General features: G+C 40.1%; 1 protein-coding gene across 5 annotated transcripts in view; it reads left to right on the top strand.

The window, feature by feature from the left end:
- The window catches only part of DOCK4 (dedicator of cytokinesis 4), a 429,626-nt gene that overhangs the window by 279,157 nt on the left and 137,720 nt on the right, over nt 1-12,749 (top strand). For all 5 annotated transcript variants that reach the window (XM_027075294.2, XM_027075298.2, XM_027075297.2 and 2 more), the window contains one exon: nt 10,013-10,169. In XM_027075294.2, coding sequence (XP_026931095.1) covers nt 10,013-10,169 — 157 coding nt within the window. The remainder of the gene's footprint in view (nt 1-10,012; nt 10,170-12,749) is intronic.

Consider the following 12,749-nt stretch of genomic DNA (forward strand, 5'->3'; position numbering starts at 1 on the left):
TAATTGATGTGATAAATCACATTGATTGTTTTGGGGATATTGAACCAGCCCTGCATCCCAGGTATAAATCCCACTTGGTCATGGTGAATAATTTTTTTAATGTATTGTTGGATCTGGTTGGCTAATATCTTGTTGAGAATTTTTGCATTCGTGTTCACCAGGGAAATTTGTCTATAGTTCTCCTTTTTAGTGGCGTGTTGGTTTGGTTTTGGAATCACGGTGATGCTGGCTTCATAGAAAGAGTTTGGAAATTTTCCTTCCATTTAGAAGTCAGTAAAACAAATAGAGTTCAATGTACTAGAACTAAAATGATCTGTTTATCTCACCATTAGGTGAGAGGTGCTTTATGTAAGATATATGACAGGCAATGTCTTTAGCTACAGTTTTCCAAAAAGCATAATGGTACTTTGTATGAGTGTTTGTGATATTGCCTCTGTGTAACATTAAATCTTGACCCAGAAAAGGCAGGGCTAAGGTCGTTAAAACTGAGCTTCCAGCTTCCTAATAATATATAGAAGAATGGATCACATTCATATGGCATATCAAGTATGGGCTTTCACACCTACAGGTCAGTGTTTTGGGGCAGGTGCTAAGTGTCCAGTCAAGTCCAGGTTGACTCCTCTAAATGAGTATGAATAATACCAAGATTCAGAGTTGATTTTTAGAGACATCATTACACCTAAAATGCCAGGTGGACAGGGAGTGGAGCTTGCTTCTCCACAGAAGCATTGAGGAGCTCAACTGGTACCGACTTCCAGACAGAGAACCACTTTTTTTCTGATACCAGTTGCCTGTCATGGACCTGCTGGCAAGGGCAAAACTTTTCTCAGAAGTAGAGCTTTGAATCTGCTCAAGCCCTTATACAAATTTTTATGGGCGTGTTTAGAATTCCGATCCATAAGGCATAGGAAAATTCATTTATTTGAGCTTGAGCAATTTAAAAGACAGGTGTTCCCAGTGATCTTCCTCGACCACAAAGGAGGCCCGGGATGATGTCTGTAAGTTGTCTAATTTTGGGCAGACCTACTTTGAGTAGACCCATCAGGAAGCATTAGTTCCATAGAAGAACCATAAGTAGCTATGTTGTCTTATGATTAGGGTTATTCAATGTTGCTTATTTGAAGAGGTGTGGGATACTTGCCAACTCTAACAACTTTTGTTTTTAGTCTAGTTGATGCCATGGTTTTCTTTTTCATAGTACTGAGCCAGCAAGTTCACTTTCAGCCTGAGGCCACTTGGAGTTTATGATTGTAAAACCATATTATGAGCATAATGCTTATCCTTCTCCCATGGCAGGAGGGCACACAGCATGCTGATTAATTGCAGTCTTGAATTTACTATTTTAGAACAAGTAGAAAAGATAGGAGGAGGAGGAGATTTCAAATCATTGAATAAAAAAAATAGCCCATTTAATAAGTAGTGATGAGATGACCACGATGGGTGTTGGAGCAAAAGAGCTACCTTGCTTCTAACAAAACAAGTTTCAGATTAAAGGTAAAAAAAAAAAAAAAAAAAAAAAAAAAAATTACAAAAGCCTTAAAAATATGACTGAACATTTTATAATATTCAGGTAAGGAGGGCTTTCCTAATAATGGCTCACAGGTTAGAAATCAAGTACAGAAAAAAAGTTGTCAGTTTGACTGTATAAAATTTAAAACTTCTTTGTTGATGAATCCGTCGTAGTCAAGGCGGAGAGAGACATGAGAAGCTCTGACAGTGGGAACACAGCTTAGAAAGGGTGGCTGTTCCCAATTCACCGTGAATTCTTCCAGATCAGCCCCCATGAGAGCTGTTGGCAAGACTGCACCATTCTGCCTGTCACACCACTTCCCTCTACTTAGCAGAGAAGACAGAAGCTGTCGGACAGGATCTTGCCTCACTTCCTGTGCTGTCTCCTTTACCACCTGCAGGCTTATCTGCCTCCTTCCCTTCCCTCCTGCATCCTGTCTCAGATGACGGGACAAGGCTCCTTCTCTCCAAGGGTCATTCTTCCACCTGCTTCCTTCAGGATCTTCCTCCCTCCTGACTCCCTGGAGACTCTGCTCCTCCCAATGTCCCCTCTTCCTCCTGCAACTGTGTCTGCTTCCTTTCTTCTGGCAGTATTCTCTCAGATTAATAAACCTGCTCAAGCCTATTTCTTAAACACAAAAACAAGACTTTTTAAATAGCCACACAGTCCTCCTTCCCTTCCCACCATGGTCTGTGTGCATGAAAGGCCAGTCTTCCTTCACTGTCTCCACCTTCCTGCATTCCATTTGTTCCTCACGCTGCTTCTGTCCCCACAGCTCAAATGAAGTTTCTCCCTCGAAGTCACTAGTGCCCATCCTGGGTCACATAACTCTTGTTTTATCACTCACTGTGAGAGAAATTTAAAATGCAACACCTGTAAAATTCAAAAAATTAAAAGTAAGCTGATAAGTTTAGCATAAAAGCATGCCATGCTGAACAGAAAAAGAAGGCTAAGGTAACTTAATAGGTGGACTTGGTCTTAACACTGAAGGTTATTAATGTGACGTCCAGAAAGCCCCTTCATTCTAACAGATTATACCAGCATATCTTCATTCTTCCCACAGTGGCTAAAGCCACTGGCCGCTTTCAGAATCTTTCCTTACTTGCCTTCCTTGTAACATGTAACACTATTGATTCCCCTTCCTAAAAACCCACATTCCTTGGTCTGCTTTACAATGTTCTCCTGAGCTCCATCCTTCTTCTCCTTTGAGGACCTCTCTCTCTTTATCCACCCTTTACATGTGAGTGTTATCACACCTTTCATCCTTGGCCAACGTGTGTGACTTCTATAATCTAAAACTGTCTCAGGCTATTCCATGGGTTAGCTCACCACGTCTCTGCTGATAGGAGCCACACTGGATTTCCAGCCCACAGCTTTTACCAGTATACTAACCATCTACATCTGGCTTCGCCAGGGACACCTCAAACTCAGCAGGTCCCAAACTGAGCTTTCCTCCTGCCCCCACTCATGCCGGCTATGGACAGAAACCCACAGTTTTCCTTGGCTTTTCACATGCATCCTCCATGTATAAATAGATGGTTGCAGAACTTCTCAGCTCTACCTCTTTGGCTGTACTTAATCTAGGGAATTGAAACCAGAGGTGAGTATTGGAATCACCTTGGGATTTTCCTAATTGAGAGGTTTAAGGCAGTTCTGAGGCTTTTTGTTTTTAAGTTTATTTATTTATTTTGAGAGAGACAGAGACAGTGTGGCGGGGGGTGGGGAGAGAGGGAGAGAGAGAGAATCCCAAGTAGGCCCCATGCTGCCAGTGCACAGCCCGACGTGGGGCTTGAACTCATGAAACTGTGAGATCGTGTCCTGAGCCAAAACTAAGAGTGAAACGCTGAATTGACTGAGCCACTCAGGTGCCTCCTGAGGCCTTTTTGCATTGAAAATTCCCATGCTCCAGCCTTACTAAAGTGCATATAGTTGTCACAATATACTTGTACCATAAAAAAAAGAAAAGGTTGTTTATAAGATATTTTAGACTCACAGAAGAATTGCAAAAAATAGTACTGAAAATTCCCATATACCCTTCACCTAGCTTCTCCTTATTTAACATCTTACATAACCTTAGCATATTTATTGAAACTAAGTTAACCTTTGTGCTATTGCACTTAATTGCCATGGCTCCATAGTTTCATGTATGTGCTTTTATTCTCCCAGTGCCTTTGTATCTACCATTTCTTCTACATAAAATGTCACTCCCTCATTTGCTTGGCGAGCCTCTGATTCTGTTTGACTGAAGTCAAACAGCCCCTCTTCCATGAGGCCTGATTTCCCCTCCCCAGCAGGGCTGGAACCCAGCGGCCCTAGTCACAACTTTGTCATGGGTCTTAATGGTGCAGAGGCCAGATGCATAATTCCCTCAAGGACAGGGACTTTGTTTATTTCTTTGGTACATTCTTAATACCAAATTAAAGGACTGGCAAATAGGAATTTAATCAATTTTTAATAATATCCTTCAGGATGGCTAATTATACTGAAAGAGTCCCTAAAAGAAGGTATTTTGCTGCCACAACTATTTAAATCTGGTTATGATTAACGGGTAAAATATAGTGCCAATTGGATTGTCTAACTCACTGTATTTTTTAAATTTAATTCTTTACTTTCTGTAGATTACAGACCCTTAAGTTGATTAATGCACTCTGGATTTCAGTATGTGTTTATTTCTGCATAAATTATACATATGTTCATCGTTCCATCACATAGCTTATATTATTGCAGATACCCCGTTTCTGGAACACTGCTCAGGACTGACCAGTGCAGCTCTCTTTCACACAGCTAAAATGGTGGGTCAAACAAATAGTCTCTGGCACAATGCACCATTCATTGCTCTATCAACTGGCTTCAGCCCTGGCCCGAGGAATAGTCTGTGAGCCAAGCTATGTCATCTTAAAGCAGATTGAGACCACCACCGCTTCCCAGAACCTGCTTTTAGTTCTTCTGGGAGAGTCTGAGCACATTTGTCCTGTCAGGTCCGATTTTAATCTCAAGTGTAGTCAAGCAGAGGGCTGGTTCTTACTTTTTCCTGTCTAATTTGTAATAAATTAACTTCATGCCATTTTGAGATGAGTCGCACAGATCCCAGCCTATCGAAGCAAACACAGAGAATTGTCCTTTACTGTGACAGTGACATTGTTTTGTTCCTGTAATCCAGCAGCAGCCTCAAGAGGCCATGGTCATGTTGCCTCGTTTCTCCCAGAAAGAGTGGCTCAGTTAATTGTCCCCTCGTCTATCATCATATATCCATAACACAGGTAATACATTAGCTGTGTCTGTCACAAGGGAACAGGGACAACAGGGTCTTATTAGTCTCATGTCCTCATTGCCTTGTTCCATGCCTGCATAGGATTTGATAGAAAAAAGTTGTCCTCGTGCCCAAACCAGAACAGTTGTTGCGCGAGCGTCTCCAGAATGCGAGCGATTCATATTTCACCCCTCATCTAGTGTAGATGTATAACTGGACTGTACCATGGTGACAAAACCACTTTTCAATACATGTGGTACAGCTTGGTGGGAAGCTGCAGCTTTCTGGTGGTCAGCCTCAGACTCAAGAGCATTCCAACACCCAACCATGGCTCTTGTACCAGTATTTCCAATTAACACACGGGCAGTGCCACACCATACAGTTTCATTTCTGTGAGCTAATTGACTCTTAGGGGAGGTGGGGGAGGGGGATTGCTCATACCTATTTGTTTTCTCCATTCCATACCCTGGCTTGGAATTGCCCTCCCAGCACAGATACTTCTCCCCACTGGCTGTAGAAGGCCCAAGGAATTTACTGCTTATTCTTCATCACTACCTGGCTTTTGCTAATGAACTGTGCATTTCCTTATGAAAGGCTGGACAACCTTTATGGCTTCAGCTCTAAAGGTTGACACCTGCCCCTACCCTATAGGCCCACCTTCTAGAACCCCGTTTCTATTCACTGCTTCTCAATCCAGTTTCTCTTCAGTAGATTCTGTTTCATCAAGTAAACGAAAAGATGATCTCTCACTCACATGTTGTATTCCCAAGCTCTTGTGTCATGCCTTACCTGCTCCTGGCTGGCCTTGCTCCCCACTGCATCCAGGTCAAGTGATCCTACATGCTCCATGTGGTTTCAGAACAGAGCCTAGTCATCTCGCTCTTGGCCTCATAGGTTTATATGACATGAAACCATTTCAGCGGCACAGACAACTCGAAGCTGCCTCCCAGAGTATCTCCCACAAATACACCTTTTTTTTTTTTTTTTTTTAAAGTGAGCGTTTTGGTCTTCCCTAGCCTTACCCACCATTCAGTATGTTACCTATAAATCAATGTGTACTTCATTATAGCAAAGTTCAAGACTTGGTTAAAACACCATCTGAAGGAGGCAGTGTTCTATAGTAGTTATGAACAGAAATTGTGGTTCTGATGATGTGACTTTGGGCAAATCACAAAGCTTCTCAGGTTACAGTGTCCTGCCTCATGAGGTTGTTACAAGAATAAGAAAATGCATTAAAGTGCTTTGCGGTGCCTGATATGTAGTAAACCCTCGTAAATGGTAATTTCTGGGATGGCTTTTGAAATCTCCAGTGTTTGTATGATGTGTAAAGGATGCATGCTGAGAACCTCAGAGAACAACAAAAGATTTGCTCTGAAATTGTTCTGTGCAATTTCTCAAGGCCACTTAAGTTCTTCAGGAATAGATTAAAACCTCCAACTCTAACCCCATACCTAGCATTATCTCCTTTGACTCCTACTGGACAAAAATAATCGGTGTCGAACCCCTGGCAAATGTTATCATCAAAAGGTTCATAGAGACCAAAGAGTGATTCTCTGCTTTACTTTACTGAATTACTCCATCTCCCCTTCCCCTACCACACACACACACACACGCACGCACGCACGCCTGGCATTTTTAGCAGAAGGTCTTGAAATAACTTCTGTGTCCTAGTATTTATGTTGATTCTTGTATTTGCACTTGACTGAGCGTGATGGAGTTTAGCTATAAAAACTGTCAGGTGTCACACCTCAGACACACCTGCTGAGGTCTTGACCCCCCAGTGCTGGGGAGAAGTGAAGTGAACCAGGGCTAGCGACACTGATCCAGCCACAATGATTGGCCCAGGAGAAGGCAGTCAAATCTTGTATTCACAGTGCTCCCTAAGCACATGACACAGTCATTGTATCATCAATCACAGAAGTGGTCAGTCCATGACTACTGGCGGAGCTAGATGAGCGCATCAAGCAGGAATTCTAAGACGGTGCCGGAAGTGTTCACAAGCTAGGCAATCATTCGATGGGTGGGGGGATAAGAGCTTTATAGGGGCAGAATTCCTGTGAACAGATGGAGCTTGGCAGACTAGGGCCGGCTCTAGCTCCTGAGGGGGAGGCCTAGAAATAGCTGGACAGTATGTCCGCTGAGTTTGTACGAGACTTTAGTCACAGTAGGAAGTGGTGGTTAGACAGATGGAGCACAAGTCAGGCCAAGGATGGCAGACCAGAGCATGTTCCTGACCCCACAGACCAGACCCAGGCAGGAAATAGGGGCAGTGGGATGCGCTGTGACTCATGCTATGACTTGCTGTGTTCCAAGCCCTGACACCAAGAATAAGACGGGAGGGGATGGCATTCTAGGCTTCCAGAACATTATTTTGCCTAAGCACTTTTTCCGAAGACACTTGAAGTGTTCACTTTGTTATGATTCTCTAAACTGTGTATGTGTGTTTCATGCGCTCTGCTGTCTCTATGAAATATCTCACAGTAATAAAAGAAAGCATTTGGAGTTATGACATTGGAAGGGTATTATAGAGGCTGTTTATTGTGTTTATAGGTACTCCTGTTACTGGGCAGGTTTGCTAGTAAGAACATCTTGTAATCTGATTCTGTTTCTCTGAACTTGTTAGGTCTTTCTTAAAGATTTATTATTTTAAAATTTAGAAATATTTTATGAACCACACACAGTATTCTAGAATACCGAAGGATTTTGTGCTTAACCTCCTTCCTGTGACCAGGAAGTCACAGCCTTGAAGATGTTTAAAGAAATTTTAAGGAATAAAACTCATATGACTTTTAAAGTTTATACTCAGAATAACCTAAGTTATGCCAGTTCTATATCTGTTCAAATATTTTTTTCATATTTGTAATCAAAAATCACTTTCATTGTTACAAAGAAGTATAGAGATAACTCAAAATAAAATAGAAACATTATACTCTCGTTACCTGGATGAAGTTAACTATTAGTCCTCTAGTGCATATCCTTCTAGATATTTTTCTGCATGAATTTTTATACCTAAATGACACTATAGGGCAATTTTACATTTATAATAAAATGGAAAGGAAGATGTAAATTTCTTATTTACACATGAATAACCTCTCCCATTATCAAAGTCACTCACCAGAACAGCACATTTTTTACCAAGGATGAACCTACTTTGACATATCATAATCACCCCAACTCCATAGTTTACCTAAAGATTCATCCTTGATAGAGTACATTCTGTAGGTTTGGATAAAGAAATAATGCCATATGGCCATTATAATATGATACTGCCCAGGTGTGCCTGGGTGGCTCAGTCAGTTGTGTGTCCTACTATTGATTTTGGCTTAGGTCATGATCCCAGGGTTGTGGGATCAAGCCTCACATTGGACTCCATGCTGAACATGGAGTCTGCTTATGATTCTGTCTCTCAAATAAAAAATGAAAATAAAAATAATTAAATTAAAAATGTAATAATATTATACTACCCTAAAACTCCTCTGTGCTCTGCCTACTCATCCCTGCTCCAGCAGCCTCTGGAAACCACTGATCTTTTGATTGTCTGCATAGTTGTGCCTTTTCCAGAATGTCATATATTTGGAATCATACAGCATGTAACCTTCTCAGATTGACTTCTTTCACTTGGTAATGTGCTTTTAAGGTTCCTCCATGTCTTTCCATGGATTGATAGCTCATTTCTATTTAGCACTGAATCATATCCCATTGTCTGGGTGTACCACAGTTTGTCCATTCACCTACTGAAGGACATCTTAGTTGCTTCATAATATTTATATTTTGTAATCTACTTTTTCAGTTAATGGTTTTCCAATCACTGATTTTTTTTTTATCTGATCTGGAGCTTAAGTCAATGTCTAAACTGAAAAAAAAAATCCTTTTCAGCACATTGGTCCAATTCTGGGACCATATGTTGCACTTGGCTTATGTGTTAGTCTAGAGCAATCCCTATTTTTATGACATCAGACTTGAAGAGACAAAGCCAGACATCCTGCAGAAGTTGCTGCCTTCTAGTTGCTGCCCTATAGTATTGTTCAACATGTTATTCTGTTCCTTATATTTACTATGAAGTGGAATCTGTAGTTGTGGTAAATTCAGGTTCAACATCTGTAGTAAAAATACACTGTAGATTATGATACGTTCCTTTGTACTGTCCTGCAGTGGTATAATGACAACCTCATCCCCCCACGTGTGTGTGGTTGTATTTGTCCTCTTGCCACTGGGAAGTAGTCTTTGTGTTGCTATATGGCCATCATATTAATATCCAATTCCTTTTTTTTTTTTTTTTTACAAGGAAGCTTTACACCCAACGTGGGGCTCAAACTCATCACTCATAACCCCCTCGAACTCATGTAATCAAGAGTCAGCACCCCACGTGACCAATTCTTTATCCAACAATTTTCCTGATGATTTAAACATTAAGTGACAGCCCTTGACTAAAGAAAGAATTGCATTAGGGGGCACCTGGGTGGGTCAGTTGGTTGAACTCCTGACTCTTGATTTTGGCTCAGGTCATGATCCTAGAGTCATGGGATCAAGCCCCATGTTGGGCTCTGTGCTGAGTCTGGAGCTTGCTTAAGATTCTCTCTCTTTCTCCCTCTGCCATCTCCCCTGCTCAAGTTCTCTCTCTCTCTCTTTCTCTCTCTCATTCTAAAAATAAAAAAAAAATACATTAGGGATATGAAACTATATTTTCTAAATCGATAATTCTATTTACACTTGTTAGCTCACATTTTCTGTAGAGATTTCTGTCACATGGTGGGACTATTAGATTACCCAGAAAAAGTTTCTTTTAAATTGCCAGTTTTCAAAGTAAGAAGCTGTATAATAACCTCACATGAGATGTTGGAATGATTGAAGCATTTTTTAAAATCCTGTGGTCACTGCAAATATGATTTCTTGAGCACTTCCTCTGTATCAGGCACTGTGTGAAAGGCTTTATGGAACCTAATTCCTAGGACAATACACCAAGGTTTTAGAGATAGAAATGGCAATCTTGCATGGTAACATAATGTGTTAGAGTTACTCCTGTGAGAAGTAACGGAACTGGGATTTGAACCCAAATCAGTCGAAGCCCACAATCCGTGCTTAATTCCTTCTCTACGTTTTTGTTGTATTTTACTTAAGAGCCAAATTCTATTTGTGATGCTGTTTGGAACGTTTCCCAGTTTATCAACAGTAGAAATGAAAATGATGCTTAATAATTTTCATGAGGTCTCTTACCCTTCCTTTTTTTATTTTGTTCTTAATATTTTTAACAGTGTGAAGAAAACACAAATCTTCAGGATACTACCCGCTACCTCAAACTTCCCTTTTCCAAGGGCATCCTCCTTGGAAATAATCATCAAGCCATGAAGGCCACAAAGGAGTCTTTTTGGATAACATCTTTTCTCTGTTCCACAAAACTCACACAGAATGGTAACGTATAACACTGTTTTATTTGAAAGCCCTTGTACTTCAGTACTCATGTGAATTGTGGTAGGCATATTTAATAAACACCAATGTTATATTTAAGAACTTGGCACTAGAAAAATTGTCAGTCCTTCTGTTGGTGATTTCCAGTAAAATGGAAACATTTGTGACCCAATGGTCTGTTAAATGCATGTAATTTAAGAACCTCAAAATTATCCCAGCCTCGAAACCCAAGTGTACAACCCTTCAAAACCCAGCTGCTTTTAAAAAAGAAAGAAGCAGAGGCAAAGACTACCACTACCTTAATCTCGCTTGTTTTATAGTTCCATAAACAAGGCTAATTGCAGGCTTTGGAATAAAGGCTGTTTTTTGTTTAATTAGATGGATATTGCTTTTCTCTTCTAAAATACTTTTTATGTCAGTGATTGTTTAGCAAGTTATGATTAATAAAACAAGCTCTTCTCCTTGGAAAATTGTCGTGAAAACATCATCGGCAATGAAGGAAGGAAATGAAACATTTCTGAGTTCTGCATGTTTGCTGTGTAAGGCTTCTGGCTGGCATCCTGAATGCCGTATTAATAAGTCAGATTCATTATGATGAGGAGAATTACTTCATAATCAGGTATTGAATCTCATAAAATGTCCCTGTGCCTAAACATTTGTAAGTTCTCCTAGTTCTTTCTTCTGTGTCATGGAACAGCATGTGTAGTAGCAAGTGTATTTCTTCTCGTAGAGCACAGCCTCAGAAAAGCAGCAAAACGTAGCACTATGATGTTGGCTTCTTTTAAGAGACTTCTCAACTTCTCTTGCAGTGCTGCTGTATTTATTTAGGACTTTGGCAAATGATTCTTTCACATTTGTATTAGTTTTTGTTCCTCCTCTTCCAAAAATATTTTTGGAGAAATGTTTTTAAAAAAACAACTGCGTATTTTCAGTAAGTTTGGTTGAAGAGAGTTAAGAAATGTCAAGACGTTATCCATATTCAGGGATTGGTTATTTTAATTAAATAAAAACTTCACAGACATAACTCTGTAATGTTCATAAAGCTTTCACCAAAACTCAGTTGATTTTTAGGGTGCCAGTCTAGAGATTATGAAGATAAGAAAATCAACCTGCTTTGACTCACTTAGATAGAAATTTTATTTATCCTATGTGGATTAGCTGTGTGTGTGTTTTACAGCCCGGGTTCACATTTAACTGATTGCCTCTGGTGGAGTAATTTCAGGTTGTATTAGTTACCTTTTGTTCTTGTAACAATTACTGTAAATTTGTTGGCTTACAACAACAAAAATGTATCATTGAGCAATTCTGAAGGTCACAAAAGTGAAATCCTTTTCATTGGACTAAAATCATGGTGTCAGCAGAACCACACTTCTGGAAGCTCTAGGGGAGAATCCTTTTGCTCACCTTTTTTAGCTTCTAGGGGCCACTTGTATTCCTTGACGCGTGGCCTCTCCTCCATCTTCACAACAAGCAGCATAGCATCTTTATATCTTTCTGACTCTGACCATCTTCCCTCTGTTAAGGATCCTTGTGATTACATTGGGCCCACTAGATATTCCAGGATAACCCCCTATTTTACGACCTTTAACTTAATCACATCTGTGAAATCTCTCTTGTTGTATAAGATGAACGTATTCATAGGTACCAGCTATTATAACATTGACATCTCTGGGGCCATTATTCGGCCAACCACATAGATAATCCTAACAATAGCTTATCTGCTGTCAAAATATTTGGCCCTGCAGACTTAATTTGTTGTTGTTCTCCAGTTTAGGACGTTAGACAGAATTGTGGACATAAGACAGAACCAAATCCTAAAAATTAGAAGTTGTTACTTTGTAAAAGCAGACAACATTTTCAGGTAGATATGGATAAATAAAGCCATTCACCAAATCATTATATTAAACATTTCATTATATGGAAGATAATGCTTGGCTCATTTTTGGACACTAATAAGTACTTAATTGTTGGTTTGACTTTGATTACCCTTGTGAATGTAACAGAGCTCAGAATGAACCGGGAAATAAATACTGTATTTCAAATAGATGGGAAGGAGGAAGGAAATTAGTTGATCTTTCTGAAATTTACATGCTAGGCACATATTTCTGTGTGGAAGTCATCCAGTTCCAAATTGGAATTAAATTGCTTTGTATTCATTTTACTTAAATTGGAAAACATACAAATCCATTTCCAGTACAATTGGGTATTTAGCAAGTGATACGGTCTCTAGCAACAGTCTCCTATAGCAGCTTTGCATTCCAGGATCCCTGAGGTGTGCCTTTCTGCACATGCTTTGTAGTCCAGTGTTGTTCGCGGGCAGCCTACCAAGGCTGGGAGCGCCCTGTCGCAAGTCTGTGACTGCCAGATCAAGCAGACATTTTAAGATTCTTGAGAGTAGGGGTCAGGGAAGAAATTATTGTACTTCTTTGTTATCTTCCTTGGGCTGTTAAACACGACTTTAAAAAAAAAGGCTAAAAATAAAAAACAGTGCTTAAATTTAGCCTAACAGCTGTACGGTTGCTGACTTCCCCAAATCTCCTTCTCCCTCAAATAGTGGGTAGTTCATTCACTCTCTTCCTGAGA

Source organism: Acinonyx jubatus, chromosome A2, assembly GCF_027475565.1.
Source record: "Acinonyx jubatus isolate Ajub_Pintada_27869175 chromosome A2, VMU_Ajub_asm_v1.0, whole genome shotgun sequence".
Taxonomy (NCBI): Eukaryota; Metazoa; Chordata; class Mammalia; order Carnivora; family Felidae; genus Acinonyx; species Acinonyx jubatus.